Source organism: Salmo salar, chromosome 01, assembly GCF_965601325.2.
Source record: "Salmo salar chromosome 01, fSalSal1, whole genome shotgun sequence".
NCBI classification, from domain to species: Eukaryota; Metazoa; Chordata; class Actinopteri; order Salmoniformes; family Salmonidae; genus Salmo; species Salmo salar.
In genome coordinates this window covers 175,304,093-175,329,499 of record NC_138291.1, presented here as the reverse complement: position 1 = coordinate 175,329,499, position 25,407 = coordinate 175,304,093, and the positions used below count along the sequence as shown (strand labels likewise).

Here is a 25,407-nt window from a genome sequence, read left to right as displayed (position 1 = left end):
ATCCTTTACCTGTCATCATTACTCCAATGTATAGGCCTGCTAAATGTTTTGTGTAATACGGTGTAATCGTGTTTCCCCTACTAACACATACAGTGGGGCAAAAAAGTATTTAGTCAGCCACCAATTGTGCAAGTTCTCCCACAAATTCATAAAAAATCCTACAATGTTATTTTCTGGATTTTTTTCCCTCATTTTGTCTGTCATAGTTGAAGTGTACCTTCGATGAAAATTACAGGCGTCTCTCATCTTTTTAAGTGGGAGAACTTGCACAATTGGTGGCTGACTAAATACTTTTTTTGCCCCAGTGTATATACTGTGGGAATAACATTATCTAGAGCAATATTTCCATAATTGTACCTCTCATACCAAAAAAAATAGAATGGTTTTCACAGACAAATAGACCCATTAATGACAGTTGTTGCACAACAACAAGCACAGCTTGTAGTAAAGAACTAATGAAGTGACAGTTAAACCAAAGATTAGGATTTTCCCTGAATTTTTATTCTGAATATATATATATATATACACATACATACACAACAATTATATGTTTGATTACAATGTAATAAAGAGTGAAAACGATGGTCATTACAGTGTGCACAAGGCAGACACTTCTGATTCCAGTTTCATGAATGGGAAATGAAGTGCAAGCTCAGAGTAGGTCTGAAAATATAGGTGAAAAACATATGTACCCTGTACAGGAAACAGGTATATTTTATCTGACCCTTTAAAAACATAGCTTGGACCTTGTAGACTCAAGATGAGCCAGAACATCCATTCCATTAGTCTCAGTTCTGGAATCCAGTGAGATGTAGGCAGCAGAATATTCAACATTTAAATTCTATACATCGGCATTACATTAAAATATACAAGACACTAACAAAAGGTGAATCAAATGGGAAGCAGTCATACAGTAGCAGAGACAATCACAAACACATTGCATGTCTTAGGTAAGTGTGCCTTTTACACACACTGTGCAACAGTGACACCCCCCCAGAAACATTGAAACTTCATGAAATTAACATGTTGTAAGCTCAGCTAAAAGAGTAACAGCATTTTGTAACAAATAACCCTAGTCTAGACGAGATTATGATTTCTGGTTAATCTAATCCTAATTATGTAACAATTGCAACACTGTTTTGACCTAGAACAGAACATTTGTTTATTTGGAGTCCAGCTTTGCCTCCCTTTCCTTGCTGGTGGTGAAAGACATGGCACCTTCTCCAAGAGTACCTTTAGAATTCAGTCCCTGGTGAACTTTGTCATGGGGTGAAGTCTTGGACCCTTTTTCTGTGGGGTCTAGGGAAGGGGCTTGCGTTGTTACTTTACCACTTGGTGCATCCTGGGGAAACGTTTGGATTTTTTTGGAAGGTGAGTGTGGGGACATTTTACAAGTCAGGTTATCTTGGGTAGGGTTCTTTGAAGGGACTTTGCCACTTGGTGCACCTTGGGCAGGGGATTGTGGTGATACGTCACCACTCTGGGTTTGTGGTGGCACTTTGCAACTTTGGGCATCATGCTGCAGAGTCTGCTTGACACATTTGTCAGGGGTTGAGGGTTCCAGTTTGTCTTTGGAGGCGTGTTGAGTTGCTGGGTTCTGGGTGGCTGAGAGTCCAGCAGGAGGTTCCAGGTCCTCAGAGGAGGATTGCAGGGCTGCTTTGCTTTCTGTGGTGGGCTGAGAAGGGGACGGCTGGGATGCTTTATCCCCGGCTGCAGCGTTTGGGGAAGGGTCGGCAGGGCCAGACCGGGGATCTTTGGTGGGCGATGAGCTGATCCCTGTGAAGGAGAAAAGGAAGCGCAATGAGCATGGTCAACTGTGAGCATAGCTCACACCGCTGGTGAAATGGACTTCAGTTCATTTCAAATTGTAGAGTTAATCTCCAGCTGTTACTGAGCTTTCAGATGTTTCAACTTGGCATTCTCCATTCACAAGAACATTGTGACTGAAAAATAAGGAAAAAAGTTCCAGCGGAAGGTCAACCTGAGAAAAACTTGTCAATCATTTCAGAATGAAGCCACGTTCCTAATTATATTTTGGAGTGCAGACTAACAGTAGGCACATGTCAAAAAACAGATAAAGCAAAACCTCACATCGCCTCTCCCCTATTTGACCTATATAGTGTGTGTATGTATTGATATGTAGGCTACATGTGCCTTTTTTAAAATTGATATAGTTCTGTCCTTGAGCTCTTCTTGACTATTAATGTTCTGTATTATGTCATGTTTCGTGTGGACCCCAGGAAGAGTAGCTGCTGCTTTTGCAACAGCTAGTAGGGATCCCCCCAACAGCTAGTGGGGATCCCCCCAAAAATACCAAATAGCTTCATTTGCATATTCATGTCTATTTTACATTTACATTACACAATATTTCAGAAAAGGTGTAATACAAATAATCTCATGTCTATTACAACCAACTAATTGCAGCATTACAGCAAAAATGGAAGAGGCAAGTGAAAGGGGGAAAAAGTAAGGAACTCTGACAGCTGTGCAATATAAATAGCTAAATAGTTGGGAAGAGATTTTCGATGTACCAATTCCATGGCACATGGTTTATGAATTGACATGCAAAACGACGCCGGATTCAAAACGTTGAATTTTTTCAATTTAAATTATACCAAATTATTGCAACCAATAGAATGTTATATAAACTCGGCAAAAAAAAGAAACGTCCCTTTATAAGGACACTGTCCTTCAAAGATAATTCGTACAAATCCAAATAACTTCACAGATCTTCATTGTAAAGGGTTTAAACACTGTTCCCATGCTTGTTCAATGAACCATAAACAATTAATGAACATGCACCTGTGGAACGGTCGTTAAGACACTAACAGCTTACAGATGGTAGGCAATTAAGGTCACAGTTATGAAAACTTAGGACACTAAAGAGGCCTTTCTACTGACTCTGAAAAACACCAAAAGAAAGATGCCCAGGATCCCTGCTCATTTGCGTGAACGTGCCTTAGGCATGCTGCAAGGAGGCATGAGGACTGCAGATGTAGCCAGGGCAATAAATTGCAATGTTCGTACTGTGAGATGCCTAAGACAGCGCTACAGGGAGACAGGACGGACAGCTGATCGTCCTCACAGTGGCAGACCACGTGTTACAACACCTGCACAGGATCGGTACACCCGAACATCACACCTGCGGGACAGGTAGAGGATGGCAACAACAACTGCCCGAGTTACACCAGGAACGCACAATCCCTCCATCAGTGCTCAGACTGTCCGCAATAGGCTGAGAGAGGGTGGACTGAGGGCTTGTAGGCCTATTCTAAGGCAGGTCCTCACCAGACATCTCCGGCAACAACGTCGCCAATGGGCACAAACCCACCGTCGCTGGACCAGAAAGGACTGGCAAAAAGTGCTCTTCACTGACGAGTCACGGTTTTGTCTCACCAGGGGTGATGGTCGGATTCGCGTTTATAGTCGAAGGAATGAGCGTTACACAGAGGCCTGTACTCTGGAGCGGGATCGATTTGGAGGTGGAGGGTCCGTCTTGGTCTGGGGCAGTGTGTCACAGCATCATCAGACTGAGCTTGTCATTGCAGGCAATCTCAACACTGTGCGTTACAGGGAAGACATCCTCCTCCCTCATGTGGTACCCTTCCTGCAGGCTCATCCTGACATGACCCTCCAGCATGACAATGCCACCAGCCATACTCCTCCTTCTGTGCGTGATTTCCTGCAGGACAGGAATGTCAGTGTTCTGCCATGGCCAGCGAAGAGCCCAGATCTCAATCCCATTGAGCATGTCTCGGACCTGTTAGATCGGAGGGTGATGGCTAGGGCCATTCCCCCCAGAAATGTCCAGAAACTTACAGGTGCCTTGGTGGAAGAGTGGGGTAACATCTCACAGCAAGAACTGGCAAATCTGGCAGATTCCATGAGATGCACTGCAGTACTTAATGCAGCTGGTGGCCACACCAGATACTGACTGACTTTTGATTTTGACCCCCCCCCCCCTTTGTTCAGGGACACATTATTCCATTTGTTAGTCACATGTCTGTGGAACTTGTTCAGTTTATGTCTCAGTTGTTGAATCTTGTTATGTTCATACAAATCTTTACACATGTCAAGTTTGCTGAAAATAAACGCAGTTAACAGTGAGAGGACATTTCTTTTTTTGATGAGTTTATATAGGGGATACAACCTTCCCAGCTCTGCAGATAATTTATTTTGGTATTGTCCATATGTAGCTCGTTTTTGGTCACAGGTCTAGGAATGGCTGAAGAATTGCAACATTTACGTAGAGCTAACGCTGCAGATAGCAATACAGGGTGATTTGAAAAGTCAGTCAATCGATCAATAATATAATTATTATTTTAGCAAAAACGTTCATCTTTAATTTACAATCTGTAGAAACTATGAGAATAGAAAGGTTCAGAACTTTTGAATCGAAAGGTTCAGTACAGTTGAAAAATATATGGCAAATAGAAATCCGGGATACTGTCAGAGTTCCTCTGTCCAGTGTCTGTGTTCTTTTGCCCATCTTAGTCTTTTCTTTTTATTGGCCAGTCTGAGATATGGCTTTTTCTTTACAACTCTTCCTAGAAGGCCGGCATCCCGGAGGCGCCTCTTCACTGTTGAGGTTGAGACTGGTGTTTTGCGGGTACTATTTAATGAAGCTGCCAGTTAAGGACTTGTGGAGGCGTCTGTTTCTCAAACTAGACACGCTCTTGCTCAGTTGTGCACCGGGGCCTCCCACTCCTCTTTCTATTCTGGTTAGAGTCAGTTTGCTCTGTTCTGTGAAGGGAGTAGTACACAGCGTTGTACGAGTTCTTCAGTTTCCTGGCAATTTCTCGCATAGAATAGCCTTCATTTCTCAGAACAAGAATAGACTGACAAGTTTCAGAAGAAAGTTATTTGTTTCTGGCCATTTTGAGCCTGTAATCGAACCCACAAATGCTGATGCTCCAGATACTCAACTAGTCTAAAGGCCAGTTTTGTTGCTTCTTTAATCAGAACAACAGTTTTCAGCTGTGCTAACAATTGCAAAAGGGTTTTCTAATGATCAATTAGCCTTTTAAAATGATAAACTTGGATTAGCTAACACAACGTGCCATTGGAACACAGGAGTGATGGTTGCTGATACAGTGAGGGAAAAAAGTATTTGATCCCCTGCAGATTTTGTACGTTTGCCCACTGACAAAGAAATGATTAGTCTATTATTTTAATGGTAGGTTTATTTGAACAGTGAGAGACAGAATAACAACAAAAAAATCCAGAAAAACGCATGTCAAAAATGTTATGAATTGATTTGCATTTTAATGAGGGAAATAAGTATTTGACCCCTCTGCAAAACATGACTTAGTACTTGGTGGCAAAACCCTTGTTGGCAATCACAGAGGTCAGATGTTTCTTGTATCTCCACCCAGCACAGCCAGAAGACGACTGGCCACCCCTCATAACCTGGTTCCTCTCTAGGTTTTGGTCTTTTTAGGGAGTTTTTCCTAGCCACCGTGCTTCTACACCTGCATTGCTTGCTGTTTGGGGTTTTAGGCTGGGTTTCTGTACAGCATTTTGAGATATCAGCTGATTAAAGAAGGGCTATATAAATACATTTGATTTGTAGTTGGCCACCCAGGTTTGCACACATCTCAGGAGGGATTTTGTCCCACTCCTCTTTGCAGATCTTCTCCAAATCATTAAGGTTTCTAGGCTGACGTTTGGCAACTCGAACCTTCAGCTCCCTCCACAGATGTTCTATGGGATTAAGGTCTGGAGACTGGCTAGGCCACTCCAGGACCTTAATGTGCTTCTTCTTGAGCCACTCCTTTGTTGCCTTGGCCGTGTGTTTTGGGTCATTGTCATGCTGGAATACCCATCCACGACCCATTTTCAATGCCCTGGCTGAGGGAAGGAGGTTCTCACCCAAGATTTGATGGTACATGGCCCCGTCCATCGTCCCTTTGATGCGGTGAAGTTGTCCTGTCCCCTTTGCAGAAAAACACCCCAAAGCATAATGTTTCCACCTCCATGTTTGACGGTGGGGATGGTGTTCTTGGGGTCATAGGCAGCATTCCTCCTCCACCAAACACGGCGAGTTGAGTTGATGCCAAAGAGCTCCATTTTGGTCTCATCTGACCACAACACTTTCACCAGTTGTCCTCTGAATCATTCAGATGTTCATTGGCAAACTTCAGACGGGCATGTATATGTGCTTTCTTGAGCAGGGGGACCTTGCGGGCGCTGCAGGATTTCAGTCCTTCACGGCGTAGTGTGTTACCAATTGTTTTCTTGGTGACTATGGTCCCAGCTGCCTTGAGATCATTGACAAGATCCTCCCGTGTAGTTCTGGGCTGATTCCTTACCGTTCTCATGATCATTGCAACTCCCCGAGGTGAGATCTTGCATGGAGCCCCAGGCCGAGGGAGATTGACAGTTCTTTTGTGCTTCTTCCATTTGCGAATAATCGCACCAACTGTTGTCACCTTCTCACCAAGCTGCTTGGCGATGGTCTTGTAGCCCATTCCAGCCTTGTGTAGGTCTACAATCTTGTCCCCGACATCATTGGAGAGTTTTGGTCTTGGCCATGGTGGAGAGTTTGGAATCTGATGGATTCATTGCTTCTGTGGACAGGTGTCTTTTATACAGGTAACAAACTGAGATTAGGAGCACTCCCTTTAAGAGTGTGCTCCTAATCTCAGCTCGTTACCTGTATAAAAGACACCTGGGAGCCAGAAATCTTTCTGATTGAGAGGGGTCAAATACTTATTTCCCTCATTAAAATGCAAATCATTTTATAACATTTTTGACATGCGTTTTTCTGGATTTTTTTGTTGTTATTCTGTCTCTCACTGTTCAAATAAACCTACTATTAAAATTATAGACAGACCATTTCTTTGTCAGTGGGAAAACGTACAAAATCAGCAGGGGATCAAATACTTTTTCTCCCCTCACTGTAATGGGCCTCTGTAACCCCTATGTAGATATTCCATTAAAAAGCAGCCGTTTCCAGCTACAATAGTAATTTACAACATTAACGATGTCTACACTGTATTTCGGATCAATTTGATGTTATTTTAAATGGACAAAAAAAAATGCTTTTCTTTCAAAAACAAGGACATTTCTAAGTGACCTCAAACTTTCGAACGGTAGTGTATATATATAAATATATTTACCCCGAAAATATATGGGAGATTGGAAGTGATGCAGACAATTACTTTGATGGAAGCTACAATCTATCCGCAATATTAAAGCTGATCCACCCTTTTAAGAAAATAAAAAAATAGAATAGAATAAATTGTCTCATGTCTACATTCAACTAGTAATGGTCATTGATATATTTTTTTAAATACTCTGTTCGGAGTGTTGCCTTGCATTATTAGACTATGGTGCAGAATACCATTCAGTATTTTGGAACATAATTATGTAGTTCCACTTCTGTTGACATTATAAAAAACATTCCAGATGACAACACTTGTTACAGTACGATAGATTTTGATCAAGAAATCTGACTGTTTCAGATTGTCACATCCATAACGGAGTGTCACATCCATAACATAGTGTGTCACATTCATAATCGTCGCTTCTCCTCTCCAAAGTAATAATGCAAGACAATCTTTTCAAAATTGTTGTTTTTGTGTTCAGTCAAGCCTTTCATTCTAAAAGACTTACCAACTCAGACTTTTTGCTAATATGTTAATATGCTAATATGTTCAGTCTCCCCTTAAATCTTGTACGAAAATATATGTCACATCCATTTTTATTTATTTAACTAGGCAAGTCAGTTAAGAACAAATTCTTATTTACAATGATGGCCTACCCTGGCCAAACCCGGACGACGCTGTGTCAATTGCGCCCCGCTCTATGGGACTCCCAATCACGGCCGGTTGTGATACAGCCTGAAATCAAACCAGGGTCTGTAGTGACGCCTCTAGCACTGAGAAGCAGTGCTGCGGACCTCTGCGCCACTCAGGAGCAAAAGCGTAATTGCTTTATTTCTTATGTCACATCTATAATGCTGGAATAGCCCAAAGAATGGTCAAATAAAAAGAGTACATAAACAGAGCAAGCCAATTAGTTACAGTACTACTATAGCAAGTGATGGGTAATCAACACTAAATCGTTTACCAGTTGCAGCCTTGTCCACATTCTTCTTGCCTTGCGTGAAAGGGCAGGGCAATATCTTTGCAGGAGTGTAAGTGTTCAAAGGAGTTTTCTTCGCAGCTGTCGAACACAAAAAAAATATATTGAGATGCGAGCGGCAACAAATGATCGTTGATCATTTGTACTGTACGATGAGCAGCGATATGTACCTGGGGAGGAGGCAGAGATGTCCAGGAGTGACTCATGGGATGCAGCGATGGAAGCCAGGAAGTCGTCTATCTGTTTCAGCGAGAGCGAGTTGTGCAGGGTCTCCAGGGGGCATATGGACGGAACCATGGAGTACAGCTCAAAACCTAGAGGGTGGAAACGCCTCCAGATGACAAGCCGACAATACGGAGAACACTACAAGCCCTCTGGAGACTACTCATGACAGAGAACATTGTATTATTTGAAATCGGCAGACAAAAATCACAAGGCTTCCATTATCTCCAAGTGACAGCAAACAAAATAAAACACTACCGACAAAAATCAGATCTGATTGAGGTGAATACTGTAGGATGCAGGCAGATGTATGACACAAAGTATATCCCACTGAAAGCAATACCCATCACGACTGTCACAGCCAGGATGAGAAGAAACACAAGAGTGAATGTTAACTTAACCTAGTTGGGATTACAGTTTGGTTTATATAGCCCTAAAGCCTTTGATGGACGTTGGGGCGAGATTCAACAAAGTGGTCTAACAAACACCACAATATCGTTCAGGAGAAAAGCTGACTTTTTTAAATACATTTTTTTACATTTGATTTAAAAGCTACAAGTTGTAACTTTTTAGGCAACCTGATGAAATTTGCATAAAAATATGAGTTATAGATCTATCACTCATTGGAAGCAAGAAGCGGTAGATCTGTTCTGTGTGCCATTTCTATGATTCCAGTTCTTAAGTTTCATTTTTGCATCTTTTACTTTCCGTTTGTACACCAGCTTCAAACAAGCTGAAAATACAATATTTGTGGTTATTGAAAATATTTTCACAGTGGTTTAGATGGTACAATGATTCTTGCTTGTTTTGCCACAAATTGAAATTAGGAGAACTATTAGAATTTTAGCAACCAGGAAATGGTGGAGCGATATCTGCATAATGCACATTTAATAAAATACCATAATGTAAGAAAATGGCATTAATGTACATGGCAACTATTTAAGACGTTTTAGAAATGACAATACATACAAAAGAATATGGGGCTACTTTCTTTTTCTGGTTTCATCTCTTTTTCCAGTTGGCTTGCTCTTTGGCGGGTCTAGCATTATTCTTAAGTGGTAATCGATTAGTGACTGTGGGTAATGAGTGAATTCAGGGCTCTTGAATATTCCCACATTTTGTTACATTACAGCCTTCTTCAAAAATGTATTAATTACATTTGAAAAAGTCCTCAATCTACACACAATACCTCATAATGACAAAGCGAAAAACAGGTTGCTAGATTTTTAAAAAATGTATTCAAAATAAAAAACAGAAATACTGTCACATCCTGACCAGTATAAGGATTATTTGTTATTGTAGTTTGGTCAGGACGTGGCAGAGGGTATTTTGTTTATGTGGTTCGGGGTGGTGTTTTATGTAGTAGGGTGTTTGATTTATTATTTCCGGGGTTATGTTCTAGGTTTGTATTTCTATGTGGTCTCTAGTCTTTTGTATTTCTATGTCTAGTTTATTGGGGTTGGACTCTCAATTGGAGGCAGGTGTTTTCTAGTTGCCTCTGATTGAGAGTCCTATATAGGGGTATGTGTTTGTGGGAGATTGTTTCTTGTTTTGCATGTGTGAGCCTGACAAGACTGTTTTGTTGTTCGTTTGTTATTTTGGTGTTCTCTTAATTTAAAATAAAATACAAGATGAGCATCCACATTCCTGCTGCGTTTTGGTCCTCCATTCCCGACGACAACCGTTACAAATACCTTATTTACATAAGTATTCAGACTCTTTGCTATGTGACTCGAAATTGAGCTCAGGTGCATCCTGTTTCCATTTATCATCCTTGAGAAGTTTCTACAAGTTGATTGGAGTCCACCGGCGATAAATTCAATTGATTGGAAAATATTTGGAAAGGCCCCACAGTTGACAGTGCATGTCAGAGCAAAAACCAAGGCATGAGGTCAAAGGAATTGTACATAGAGCTCCGAGACAGGATTGTGTCAAAGAACAGATCTGGGGAAGGGTACGAAAACAGCAGTATAGAAGGTCCCCAGTGGCCTCCATCATTCTTAAATGGATGAAGTTTGGAACCACCAAGACTCTTTCCTAGAGCTGGTCGCGCGGCCAAACTGAGCAATTGGCGGAGAAGGGCCTTGGTCAGGGAGGTGACCGAGAACCCGATGGTCACTCAGACAGAGCTCCAGAGTTCCTCTGTGGAGATGGGAGAACCTTCCAGAAAGACAAACATCTCTGCAGCACTCCACCAATCAGGCCTTTATGGTAGAGTGGCCAGACGGAAGCCACTCCTCAGTAAAAGGCACATGATAGCCTGCTTGGAGTTTGCCAAAAGGCATGCAAAGACTCAGACCATGAGGAACAAGATTCTCTGGTCTGATGAAACCAAGATTGAACTCTTTGGCCTGAATGCCAAGCGTCACATCAGGAGGAAACCTGGCACCATCTCTACGGTGAAGCATGGCGGTCACAGCATCATGCTGTGGGGATGTTTTTCAGCAGCAGGGACTGGGAGCCTAGTCAGGATTGAGGGATGGATGAACGGAGCACAGAGAGATAAGTACAAAGAGATCCTTGATGAAAGAGAGAGATCATTGACGAAAGAGAGAGATCCTTGATGAAAACCTGCTTCAGAGTGCTCATGACCTCAGACTGGGGCGAAGGTTCACCTTCCAAAAGGACAACAACCCTAAGTACACAGCCAAGACAAAGCAGGAGTGGCTTGCAGACAAGTCTCTGAAAGTCCTTGAGCGGCCTAGCCCGAGCCTGTTCTTTAACCCGATTGAACATCTCTGGAGAGACCTGAAAATAGATGTGCAGCGACGCTCCCCTTCCAACCTGACAGAGCTTGAGAGGATCTGCAGAGAAGAATGGGAGAAACTCCCCAAATATAGGTGTGCCAAGCTTGTAGCATCATACCCAGCAAGACTCAAGGCTGTAATCCCTGCAAAAGGTGCTTCAACAAAGTACTGAGTAAAGGGTCTGAATAACTATGTAAACGTAATATTTCCATTTTTAATATATTTGCAAAAATGTCTAAAAACCTGTTTTTGCTTTGTCATCATGGGGTATTGTGTGTAGATTGATGAAGGGGAAAACATTTAAATCAATTTTAGAATAAGGCTGTAACGTAACAATATGTGGAAAAAGTCAAGGGGTCTGAATACTTTCCGAATGCACTGTATACAATTGGAATTGGTTAGATATACTTATTTTCTAAATTATTGCATTAATATATAAATAATACTTCAGGTTTTTAACATTAGTGTGTATTTTCATGACAAAGAGCTGTGGTAGATTCAGTTTCCAAAGTATGTCGAATTTGACAGCTGAGAAGGTAACAAGTAACTGAGAAAATAATATTTAGGCATTACACTAACACCAAAGCGTAAATAAATGTGTCTGAGACACTGCAGACAAAGGTGATGATGCAGAAAACATTTTCGGTTAGTATGTTACGATGAGCATGGCTTCTCTGGTTAATACAACGGAGGGCAAAAGGGGACATTTTTATGATCACTAATAACAGCATCAAAATCTTCCCCATTTGCATGTCATTGAGGCAATTCATTGAACAAAATATGTTTGCTAAATACATAGCTAAAATCAATTGAGCTTAGCATTTGAGGTAATAACCACATATTTATTTGTATGAATACCCCCCCAATGAGTCTAACACACCATGGATGAAAAACCTCGGTACTCTGTAGAAAGACACATTTTGGGATATGATGTAAATTCATATAAAAAATATTAGATTTGAACAAAGTTTCTTTTTCAACAAAACCTTATTTGTTGGCCAAATATGAAAATATTTGCAGGGATGTATAACACAGTAGTTACACTATATGATACCTCAGGAAAAGGTATAGATTGGATCTGCCCCCTTTCTTATTAAACTTCTAATTTTCCCTATATCAAGAAAAATACAGTTGAAGTCGGAAGTTTACATACACCTTAGTCAAATACATTTAAACTCAGTTTTTCACAATTCCTGACATTTAATCCTAGTAAAAATGTCCTGTCTTAGGTCAGTTAGCATCACCACTTTATTTTAAGAATGTGAAATGTCAGAATAATAGTAGAGAGAATTATTTATTTCAGCTTTTATTTCTTTCATCACGTTCCCAGTGGGTCAGAAGTTTACATATACTCACTTAGTTTTTGGTAGCATTGCCTTTAAATTGTTTAATTTGGGTCAAACATTTCGGGTAGCCTTCCACAAGCTTCCCACAATAAGTTGGGTGAATTTTGGCCCATTCCTCCTGACAGAGCTGGTGTAACTGAGTCAGGTTTGAAGACCTCCTTGCTCGCACACTCTTTTTCAGTTCTGCCCACACATTTTCTATAGGATTGAGGTCAGGGCTTTGTGATGGCCACTCCAATACCTTGACTTTGTTGTCCTTAAGCCAATTTGCCATAACTTTGGAAGTATGCTTGGGGTCATTGTCCATTTGGAAGACCCATTTGCGACCAAGCTTTAACTTCCTGACTGATGTCTTGAGATTTTGCTTCAATATATCCACATAATTTTCCTTCCTCATGATGCCATCTATTTCGTTAAGTGCACCAGTCCCTCCTGCAGCAAAGCACCCCCACAACACGATGCTGCCACCCCCGTGCTTCACGGTTGGGATGTTGTTCTACGGCTTGCAAGCCTTCCCCTTTTTCCTCAAAACATAACGATGGTCATTATGGCCAAACAGTTCTATTTTTGTTTCATCAGACCAGAGGACATTTCTCCAAAAAGTACAATCTTTGTCCCCATGTGCAGTTGCAAACCGTAGTCTGGCTTTATGGCGGTTTTGGAGCAGTGGCCTCTTCCTTGCTGAGCGGCCTTTCAGGTTATGTCGATATAGGACTCGTTTTACTGTGGATATAGGTACTTTTGTACCCGTTTCCTCGAGTATCTTCACAAGGTCCTTTGCTGTTGTTCTGGGATTGATTTGCACTTTTCGCACCAAAGTACATTCATCTCTAGGAGACAGAATGCATCTCCTTCCTGAGCGGTATGACGGCTGCGTGGTCCCATGGTGTTTATACTTGCGTACTATTATTTCTACAGATTAACGTGGTACCTTCAGGCGTTTGGAAACTGCTCCCAAGGATGAACCAGACTTGTGGAGGTCTACAATTCTTTTTCCTGAGGTCTTGTCTGATTTTTAATTTTTTTCCCCCATGATGTCAAGCAAAGAGGCACTGAGTTTGAAGGTAGGCCTTGAAATACATCCACAGGTACACCTCCAATTGACTCAAATGATTCAAATCAATTAGCCAATCAGAAGCTTCTAAAGCCATGACATCATTTTCTGGAATTTTCCAAGCTGTTTAAAAGGCACAGTCAATTTAGTGTATGTAAACTTCTGACCCACTGGAATACAGTGAATAATAAGTGAAATAATCGGTCTGTAAACAATTGTTGGAAAAATTACTTATGTCATGCATAAAGTAGATGTCCTAACTGACTTGCCAAAACTATAGTTTGTCAACAAGACATTTGTGGAGAGGTTGAAAAACGAGTTTTAATGACTCCAACCTAAGTGTAAGTAAACTTCCGACTTCAACTGTATATTAAGTAAATATTTAAAGTACCAGTGAAAAGTTTGGACAGACCTATTCAAAGCATTCCAGGTGAAGCTGGTTGAGAGAATGCCAAGATTGTGCTATGCTGTCATCAAGGCAAAGGGTGGCTACTTTGAAGAACCTCAAATATAAAATATATTTGATTTGTTTAACACTTTTTTGGTTACTACATGAGTCCTAATGTGTTATTTCATAGTTTTGATGTCGTCTTCACTAGTATTCTACAATGTAGAAAATAGTAAAAATAAAGAAAAATCCTTGAGTAGGTGTGTCCAAACTTTTGACTGGTACTGTATATGCTTGAAATTCACAGTAACAATGATAACAAATCTTAATATTTTATCAATAAATATACTAAACCTTTTTGGACTGTAGGACATGTACTGTATGGCTGTGGCTTAGATTATTTATCATAGATAGCACCTGTCAATAGCACCAAATAGAAATATCATTTTCATGAGCAAAAGTGTTCTGAGGGGCAGGACTAAAGCACACAGCTACTCAAGGTATTTCCATAGCCAAGGGTCTGAGGAAAGGAGAAAACAGGGAAGACTATGTTTAAGAGACTGTGGAGGTCTAGACTGAAAACTGAGAAAGATAAAGGAAGCTGAACTATACACAACAGAAATCTATATGAACTAAAAACACCAAACAACGTTCAGACAAGATAAAAATGGGTAAATTAAACATAAAACACTTACCACAGAACATACTGGAAAAGACTGACCCATTTAGAAAAGCAGAAAAAAAACGATAATCCAAAATGATCAAATTAGTGCAAATTGGTTTAATGTACAAAGAATGTACTTTAAATACAAAATCATATTTTGTTGCATCAAAATTACAGCGTTAACCACAAGCTGAGGTGACTGACAGGTTTATGCGGCCCAAATGTAATAAAATATTAATCCCAGATATCACATTGATGTAAAAAGTTGCCTTTACATAAAAAAAATATAAAAGTGCAATAGATACTATAGCTAAATTTGACTAGATTAGCAGCATTACTATATTTGACTAGATTGTCAGCATTGCTATATTTGCCATAGACTAAAAGCATTACTACATTTGCCTAGATTAGCAGCATTACCATATTTGACTAGATTAGCAGCATTACCATATTTGACTAGATTAGCAGCCTTACCATATTTGACTAGATCAACGGTATAACCATTTGCCATACGTCTAAAGGAACATTTAGATAGGCAACATTGTTGTGATACAGTCACCCAACTCCGACACAACAAAAGTCATCAAGAAAAAATTGAAGGCTATATTCAAACCAAACAAACTACAGCACTGCGACTATTAAAATGAACAGATAAGCAGGGGACAGGTCTAGCTAGCCTAGCTAGTCACAAAATAGCTCCATGTAATCCTAAACTATAGGGTGACAAACAGGAGGAATTTTCAGGCGATCAAAAGAAGCACATGGTCTTGGAGGGCTGCATGAGCATTCAGAAGTCTCAATATTTAGGATCACATTCCATGTGCACTGCTTTGACACTAGCAGAGGGTCTCATGAGGAGGGAAGATTCTATCCAGATCAAAATGACAACAGGGATGAGGTAAGGATGCATCTTAATTAACAAAAGCAAACATACCATTGGTTGGGTGTCGCGCAAATGAGATAGAAAATCGTTTTACAGCAGACCCACGCGTGGCCTCTGAGAAAGAGAAAAACAGGTACCTGAAATGTACAACAGCTAACAGAAATAGAGGTTAGGAAAAGGCAAAAGAAATCAAGTATTAGAAGGCATGCAGGTGAGAAGGGTGGGAAACGGAGCGTTTGTTTTAGTAGTGTGTTAACTGTTGGGATTCTCTCAGCCAGAGCAAAGTTTGTGAAGATTAACAATTGTTATGGTTATCTGCTGAAGAAATTAAAAGTCGGGGGTGGGGGGGGGGGGGGGGGTTGACGGAAACATCAATCTCTAGAAAGGCCAATGGACACCTGTTGGTCCCACACTTCATTGGACCTTGCATATGGCAGAATCCAACCCAAACCACATCTACTGTAGCCTCTGTACGTTCACCACCTGCCGTTTTTCTACAATTACCTTGCTGGTGCTTCAGCATCTTTCCACTGCTATAAATTATTACAAATAGGATACATTCTAGGTGACTGCGCAAAGAATCCTGGATTTTATGGGTTAATCAATTAAAAGTTTGATGATCCTGATCAATTTGCTTCAAACTAAAGGAAAAGCTGTTCATTTTTGACAGCCATAATCTTAGAAATTTGGATTTTCTTCATGACTCAAACAGATGGTTTACTTTATTTCAACAAGCCATGACACCCATCATCTCAGATTGTTCTGAAATGATTTCTGTAGTTATAAACAGATAAGAATAGCATTCCTGAAACATTATTTTGTTTTAAATGAATCTCTTATAATTTCAGTGCACCCAAATCTGCCCTTTTGATTTGTGGGATTCACATAATATTCAACAAATACAGTATAGTACCCAACATTCAATTTGGACCAAACTTCCTACCACTGAGTAAGACCAGTGGTGTAAAGTACTTAAGTAGTTCTTTAAAGTATTTTTACCTAAGTCGTTGTTGGAAGAATCTGTACTTTAAATTCACTATTTATATTTTTGACTACTTTTACTTCATTACATTCCCTAACATGCAAAAGTACTTGTTACATTTTGAATGCTTAGCAGGACAGGAAAATGGTCCAATTCACATCCCTGGTCATCCTTACTGTGTCTGATCTGGCGGACTCACTAAACATAAATTAATTGTGTGTTGGAGCGCGTCCCTGGCTATCCCTAAATAAAAAAATGAAAATCGTACCGTCAGGTTTGCCTAATATAAGGAATTTGAAATGTATACTTTTACTTTTGATACTTAAAGTATATTTTAGCAATTACATTTACTTCCGATACTTACATTTACATCATTTAGCAGACGCTCTTATCCAGAGCGACTTACAAAGTATATTTCAAACCAAATACCTTTAGACTTTTACTCAAGTAGTATATTACTGGGTGACTTTTACTTGAGTCATTTTCTGTTAAGGTATCTTTACTTATACTCAAGTATGACAGTTGGGTACTTTTCCCATCACTGAGTAAGACATGAGGAATCCAATAAAATGGTCCAAAAGCCACCCATGGACCCCAGCGCCAATCCCACCCCAACAACCTGTATATAGTAGAATTTCTCTTACGTTTGAATAGTAGTATGAAGCTGCGGTTTGTTATATTGCTTCTTCACCCTTTGTAATGCATTTCCTGCAAATCTGGCTATGTTTTTATTCCCCCTGTTATTAATTGAAATCGCTTGTATTATTTACCATAAATCAGTGTGAAAGTACCAAGTTTTTACCACTAGATGCCACTGTTCCTGTTACTGCCGCTACACCCTTTTATCCACTTTGCTGGTCTGTTGTGTTTATTAAATGGAACACAACATTTTCTTTGCAACTTTGGGTAGAAAATCAATAGATTGGGTTCATGATGAAAATAAATGGTGTGATCATGCTCACAATTCAAGCCAGTCTTCCATGAAAGCAGTTTGTCCTTCTCTTATAAACCTAAAGCTGCAACCCAACTCTCCTTGAACAGTCCAACAAGTGGCCTCTCAGAGGGCTATCCCTACGCAATTCTCAAAATACTTTTCAAACAAGCCCAAAACTTTGATGGATAAATTAGTTTGTGACTAAAATGTGACAACTCTAATGAAATTATAAACCATTGCATGGCAGTTGTTTTTTAATAATTGTATTGAAAAACACATCTCCATATTTAGTAGGGATGCAACAGGGCAGCAGACCCACGGTTTGGTATGCATCACAGTTTGTGGGCAACGGTACGGTTTCGGTATCTTTGTACTTAAGTAAAGTGTGCGTTTGTATGACTCTCATACAAGGGAAGAGTTTGCAACACGTAGCTCTTCATCTCCCAATCTAGTACATAGTGAACCGTCACAGTGAGGTAGCTTCCAGTACATAGTGAACGGTCACAGTGAGGTAGCTTTGAGTTCCTCTGGAGGTCCAACTATCTGTGGAGAGAGCTAGATAGGATGTCTGTATCAATTCCTTTTCAATTTCTCTCTGTGATGTTTCACAGAGTTGGGGAATTACTTTGCTACTGAAATGTGTGCGGGAGGGGACATTGTAACGCGGTTTAAAAAAAATCATCAGGTGACGAAATCCCGAGTCAGTAACCACTGAACAGGGCTGCAAATCTTTGGCTATGAATACCCCCACTGCTTTTGTTAGTTTTTCTGAATTTGTCGCAAATTGTTGTTGGAAGGCAGCAGCGAGTGATTGTTGTGTTTTCGCAAACGAGTGGACTCTCCTTGCTTCAACTCCACCGGCAAGGGATACGGCCGGCCGGGTGATGGCCACGTAAATGACATCATGTTTGATGTGTTTCCACTCGAGTAACTGACAGTGGCAAAGCAATGCTTGCAGACTGTACTTTCTTTGTTTACGGTCTTCTTACCCTCGTCGTCGTATTGCACGCTGAATCCAACATTTTTCCACACAGCGGATTTGAAAGACAGCGGTACCTCTTCAAATTTGCTTCTCGCTGTCTCGCTAGCCATTGTCACGTTGGAGCTGAGAGAATATTTTTTGGGGGTTTCCCCTCTCTTCATGGGGCCCCTTTAGGGCAGTTTCCTACTGAGATGTCATTGCAAATCGTCCATTGGTTGTTTAAGGGGGAGGGGGGTTGCGGTCACTGCGGTCGCCACATTTTGAGACATTGCTGTGGAGCCCTCAGGAGCCCCCTAACAGCCTGGGGCCCCAAGCAGTTGCCTGCCTTGCCTGTTCACAAACTGCGCGTCTGGTTCTGTGGATCTGAATGTACAACGTGCGTGTAGTCTGCAGCGCAATAAGCAAGTTTTGGAAATATATAGGAAAATGACAGGCATATCGTAATTCCGCGGTTCATGTGTGCGTATTGAACCCCATAGGGAGGGTACCAAACGGTTCGACAACATACTGTGTACCGTTGCATTCCTAATATTTAGTGTGATTAGTGACATTTACCATTAAACCCAGCCCAATACCATTACCCTTAGAAAAACACTATAGAGTATGTGTTTGGGACTTTTACAATTGAAACCATTAGAATTGATGTAGCCTAATGGTTTGCTTGTTCGCCAGGAATGGTCTAACTAATCCATACCTTTTTTTTTAAGGGAATAAAACACACTAAGGGGCTGTTTCCTGGAGACAAGTTAAGCCTAAGAGAAGGACAAACTGAATCACTTTCATGGAGGACTGGTTTCTATTGTGAGGATGACCACACAATGTATTTTCATCATGAGGAAAAGCTATTGGTTTTCTACCCAAAGTTGCAAAGAAAATGTTGTGATCCATTTAATAAACACAAGAGAACACCAACAAAACGGATAAAAGCATCAGGAACAGCGGCATCTAGTGGGCAAAACTAATTTATTATAAACAATGCAAGCGACTTCAATGGCCAATTTCTCAGAACAAAATTCACCCGATTCACAGGGAATACACTACAAATTATGAATAAGCAATAGTCCAAGTAGCAGATCCATACTACTTGTCAAACAGAGACCTGATACTGTATACAGGTTGTTGGGGTGGGATCGGCGTGGTTGTTGGGGTGGGATCGGCGTGGTTGTTGGGGTGGGATCGGCGTGGTTGTTGGGGTGGGATCGGCGTGGGGTGTCCGTGGGTGCTTTTTTTACCATTTTATTGGATTCCTCATGTCTTACTCATTGTTAGGAAGAATTATGGTCTAAATCAGATATTAGGTACTATATTTATTGAAGATTATATGAATCCTATAAATTAAAAAATGGACAACTTGGGTACAATCAATTATCTTAATTGCTCAGATATCAAATTACACTATATACACAAAAGTATGTAGATACCCTTTCAAATTAGTGGATTCGGCTATTTCAGCCACACCCATTGCTGACAGGTGTATAAAATCAAGCACACAGCCATGCGATCTCCATAGACAAACATTGGCAGTAGAATGGCTCAGTGATTATACATTTTTTTTGTTTGTTGTAATTTTATCCCTTTTTTCTCCCCGATTTCGTGATATCCAATTGGTAGTTACGATCTTGTCTCATTGTTGCAACTCATTGCTGCAACGGGCTCGGGAGAGGTCGAGTCATGCGTCCTTCGAAACATGACCCGCCAAGCCGAGCTGCTTCTTAACATCTGGTCGCTTAACCCGGAAGCGAGCCGCACCAATCTGTGGGAGGAAACACTGTTCAACTGAAATCAGCTTGCAGGTGCACGGCCCGCTACAAGGAGTCACTAGAGTGCGATGAGTCAAGGAAAGCCCCCGGGCCAAACCCTCCCCAAACCCGGACGATGCTTGGCCAATTGTGCACCGCCCTATGGGACTCCTGGTTACGGCCGGCTGTGACAACCTGTGATCGAACCACAGGCAGTAGTGACGCCTGCACCACTCGGGAGGCCAAGCTCAGTGACTTTCAACGTGGCACCATCATAGGATGCCACCTTTCCAACAATCACTTCCTCAAATTTTTGCCCTGCTAGAGCTGTACACAAGCTCACAGAAGGGGACCGCCTAGTGCTGAAGCGCGCATGGCGTAAAAATCGTCCGTCCTGAGTTGCAATACTCACTACCGAGTTCCAAACTGCCTCTGGAATTAACACCAGCCAAATAACTGTTCGTCGGGAGCTTCATGAAATGGGTTTTTATGGCCGAGCAGCCGTACACAAGCCTAAGATCACCATGCGCAATGCCAAGCGTCAGCTGGAGTGGTGTAAAGCTCGCCCCCACTGGACTCTGGAGCAGTGGAAACGTGTTCTCTGGAGTGATGAATTACGCTTCACCATCTGGCAGTCTGACGGACGAATCCGGGTTTGGCGGGTGCCAAATGCCATTCTAGAATATTCTGTGCTTCCAACTTTGTGGCAACAGTTTGGGGAACTCCCTTTCCTGTTTCAGCATGACAATGCCCCCGTGCACAAAGTGAGGTCCATACAGAAATGGTTTGTCAAGATTAGAGTGGAAAAACTTGACTGGCCTGCACAGAGCCCTGACCTCAAATCCATTGAACACCTTTGGGTTGAATTGGAACGCCAACTGCGAGCCAGGCCTAATCGCCAAACATCAGGGATTACCTCACTAATGCTCTTGTGGCTGAATGGAAGCAAGACCCTGCAGCAATACTCCAACATCTAGGGGAAAGCCTTCCCAGAAGAGTGGAGGCTGTTACAGCAGCAAAAGGAGGACCAACTCCATATTAATACTCATGATTTTGGAATGAGATATTTGACGAGCAGGTGTCCACATATTTTTGGTAACGTAGTGTATTTCAAAAAAATTATGTTTCAGGAAAGCTATTCTTATCCGTTTCGAACTATACAAATGATTTCAGAACAATCTGAGATGGTGGGTGGCGAAATCCTATTTCTTGTGCTTTTTGAGGTGGAATGACTCCGGCTTGAAATCAAAATGCCCATGTAAATGACAACAGAGAAACAGTCTGTGAAAAAGTGCTATAACATGTAGTACTTCGTAGCGTTCTAAAACTGGGTGAGCAATCAAATAAAAACAAAAATATTATTATTCCACAGATCTGCCAGCATAATAGAAAAATAATTTTCAAAACTTTGTGGAATAGGGCTATCTGTTTTAATAAAAGCTCTATCAAAAATGTCTGGAAAGATCCAAAATGCATAAAAATACAGAAAAGCTACAAACACTAGCATAAGAAAACTACAAAAAAACGTATTCAACGACAATATTCATAACAAAATTACAATAAAAAGTATTTGTAGACAGCTGTTTGAAGAGTGTAATATGGCAACAAAACCAGGGACGTGGTCAATTCTATTTGAATTAAGTCAATTCCAGAAGTAAACTGAAATTCCAATTCCAATTTATAATTGACTGAATTGAAATGGAATGGACCCCAACACTGAATAATATGGACGTTAAGTGGAGATGCCAAAATGTAGACAGTGGAGACACTTTACTAGTTTTGAAGGGAGCATTAAGTTTGCTAGCAAAGAGTGGTGCGGTAGCTAACCAACTGTAAATGCGTTAATTGTTTCGCCCCAAAGTTAGCCAGCTAGCTAAGTTAATTAGCCAGTTAGCTTAAGATATTTACAGACAGTTAGCAACCGTTCACACACTTTTACTTGCTACCTGTCGTGTAAAAAAAATATACCCAAAAATGACGAGGTGTCTCCAGCTGTGATCTACTTTCCAAGCATATTACTACATATGCGCTTTACAGCTAGCTACAGTAACAAAGTTTTCCATTAAATTTTTTTATTTCTAATACAAATTCCAAAAGAATAAATTTCCCCCAAAAATAATCACTGATGATTTAAATTGATTGAAGGTATACTGTGATTGAGGGCCAAGTCCTTACTTGAGATCCGAAACACGCAACTCTTTGAAATCAAAGCAAAATGTATGCTTAGTTACATGTGCAGATGTCTGGTTCGGATTCTAGCCATAAGAAACTGTTTGCATTGAGTAATTGATTATTTTTAAATGAGTAATGAATGAAATAATGGATGTTCACACCTCATTGTCTAGCTAAATCGATATAGTACAAGATTTCTGAGACCGGAATATTTGACCCGCAATTTATTTGAATTGAAAGTAAGATACTTTAATATGACCTTGATTATCAAAAGAAGTTATGAGGGGGATCAGTACTGAGTGCAACATTGTACACAACTCCGGAAAAATACATCTTATTTTGTATGAATAAACCTTAAATTCACTACCAAAACAATGGACTTCACCATATTAGCTAAAAAGATGATTACAATTTCTTCTCCCAATAACATGAATTATGCTTCTGTCCAAAAACACAATACGGTAAATTAGAGGGACCGACACAAAGTGTCAGAATACATTCATATATTTCCTATTGAAATACACAGGAGGAAATTACAGGATTCCTTTAGAAAAATGAGCAAGGGTTCATCTTTTTTTTAAAGATGTGTGTGCGTGTTTGCACATACCATCTAAGAAGCCAGAAGAGGTCAGCTTTTTACGGTGCGCGCGAGCATAATCTTGTAGGTTAGGTGCACTGGAGGAAGCCCCGAGCACCATGGTGCTAAAGAGACCAGCGCAATGAGACCCTGGTGGGAGTTAAGAGAAGATACATACAACAACCATTTGGTCCACACCATTGGAATGCATGCAGCATGCATTTCTAGGAGATTCTTGCCACAAAAAGACCTTGTGCAGCCTCATAAGAGCCTTCACATAATGACAGTAATGTCACTTGGCATGAGGATGGCCTTGTGGGAGGGGGAGGAGGGGTGGTATAATTCCTAACTTTTGGGCCGACATTAGAGACCTGGGATAATTGTAAAAACCTTCCTAGGAGCAATGTTATATCTCCGAGCTGTTGACCAAAACCTTTGTTACTAAACTTGCACTTGAAAATGCTTGTAATTTAACGACTGCCTCAAACCACTTGTATAACATTTAAGTGCGTTGTTCGATTATTTATTGCCCTCCCCTACACAACAAATATCTCTGCTAAACATAGACAGAAACACATATTCTATCTTTGACCGCCAATATCTTAATATATCAATATACAGTACAAATACAAAGTTAGCAATTGTTACAAACTAGCCAAGCAAGGATAAAAAAATCAAATAAAAATTTAAACTACTTATCAGGCCTAAATATTTAAATCATATTGAGTTATAGTTTTCTAATTGCAGGCGAATGTAATTGTGCCTCAATACATTTAAATTATGCATAAACATGTGCGCAATGATGTGCCAAATCTGTGATTTAGTGCAGTATCATAGGGTAAGCCATTAGAATAAAATGACTCAAATTATTGCAGCCATATGTGATAGTTTCTCCAAGAGCTGGTTAGGCGTCATTTTTGCGCATTCATTCTAAAATGGCAGGGTAAGAATTTGAATGGAGAAAACTGATCAGAGATCAGCGCTGCCTTCTTTCAATCCTTTCGGTATTGACACATGCTCTCGACGACGCACTTAGCGAGTGTTATCTACGTGGTGTTATGGGAAACGCATGTAAAGACGCACTTAGCGAGTGTTATCTACGTGATGTTATGGGAAACGCATGTAAAGATGCACTTAGCGAGTGTTATTCACGTGGTGTTATGGGAAACGCATGTAAAGATGCACTTAGCGAGTGTTATCTACGTGGTGTTATGGGAAACGCATGTAAAGATGCACTTAGCGAGTGTTATCTACGTGGTGTTATGGGAAACGCATGTAAAGATGCACTTAGCGAGTGTTATCTACGTGGTGTTATGGGAAACGCATGTAAAGATGCACTTAGCGAGTGTTATCTACGTGGTGTTATGGGAAACGCATGTAAAGATGCACTTAGCGAGTGTTATCTACGTGGTGTTATGGGAAACGCATGTAAAGATGCACTTAGCGAGTGTTATCTACGTGGTGTTATGGGAAACGCATGTAAAGATGCACTTAGCGAGTGTTATCTACGTGGTGTTATGGGAAACGCATGTAAAGATGCACTTAGCGAGTGTTATCTACGTGGTGTTATGGGAAACGCATGTAAAGATGCACTTAGCGAGTGTTATCTACGTGGTGTTATGGGAAACGCATGTAAAGATGCACTTAGCGAGTGTTATCTACGTGGTGTTATGGGAAACGCATGTAAAGATGCACTTAGCGAGTGTTATTCACGTGGTGTTTTGGGTAACGCATGTAAAGATGCACTTAGCGAGTGTTATCTACGTGGTGTTATGGGAAACGCATGTAAAGATGCACTTAGCGAGTGTTATCTACGTGGTGTTATGGGAAACGCATGTAAAGATGCACTTAGCGAGTGTTATTCACGTGGTGTTTTGGGTAACGCATGTTACAGCTTCTTCGGTCGTTATGAACGATGCATTGTTAGAACATTGGTAAAAGCCTAATTTCCAACGCTATTGGGAAACCTGATCCAGGTCACTGCAAGTTAATAACTATGTACTGTCCTCTAACCACTAGGCTTTTATACAGTTGCTACGCATCTTGATAACTGTCATCTTCATTGCAGAGCTAATTATGAGCCAAGAACCTGGTACGATACACAGGCATAAACTACTAACTACTAGATACCATCACAAATAATACGATCAAATGAAGATAAATAATAACACAATTCAAACATGATAGTTTGTAATATCAAAGCGTTACTTAGTGATACAAAAAGATAAAAACTGAAGAAAAAAGTGAAAGAACAGAATGAAGGTGTAGGACAGCCATATCTAAAATGGTAGCCAGCAACAAATCCCTAATATTTTGCTAAGAATTTGCTGTGGCTACAACATTTTAGGTCACTAAGGACATTACCAGCATGTATGAGAAATTGAGTCAGCACTGTATTAGTTGTGTGGCAAAAATCTTTGTCTAAAGTATGCTTAACAGCTTGTTGACAGTATTACTTGATCAAACAAGCTCCACATCACAGATGTAGTAATTGATCATTAATTGTGAAGAGAGCAGCCAGTGTATGATACTTCAGGTGCTTGAGGCTCCGTCAACACAAAGCAAAGATTTTAGATGCGGCAGAAAACATACAGTACAGAACAAATCTGACATCCTAAAAAAAAGTTAC

The 25,407-nt window shown here is 40.6% G+C and overlaps 1 protein-coding gene across 15 annotated transcripts in view; it reads right to left on the bottom strand.

The window, feature by feature from the left end:
* Positions 1 to 479: 479 nt before the first annotated feature.
* Positions 480 to 25,407, bottom strand: part of ppip5k2 (diphosphoinositol pentakisphosphate kinase 2) — an 87,217-nt gene continuing 62,289 nt past the window's right edge. For 4 of the 15 annotated variants that reach the window (XM_082956774.1, XM_082956784.1, XM_082956797.1 and 1 more), the window contains 6 exons: positions 22,809 to 22,928; positions 15,444 to 15,506; positions 14,541 to 14,561; positions 8,259 to 8,402; positions 8,074 to 8,169; positions 480 to 1,776 (listed from right to left, as the gene is read on the bottom strand). In XM_082956774.1, coding sequence (XP_082812900.1) covers positions 1,163 to 1,776; positions 8,074 to 8,169; positions 8,259 to 8,402; positions 14,541 to 14,561; positions 15,444 to 15,506; positions 22,809 to 22,928 — 1,058 coding nt within the window. In that variant the 3' untranslated portion in view covers positions 480 to 1,162. The remainder of the gene's footprint in view (positions 1,777 to 8,073; positions 8,170 to 8,258; positions 8,403 to 14,540; positions 14,562 to 15,443; positions 15,507 to 22,808; positions 22,929 to 25,407) is intronic. The other 11 variants (XM_082956783.1, XM_082956802.1, XM_082956788.1 and 8 more) reach the window with 6 other exon arrangements.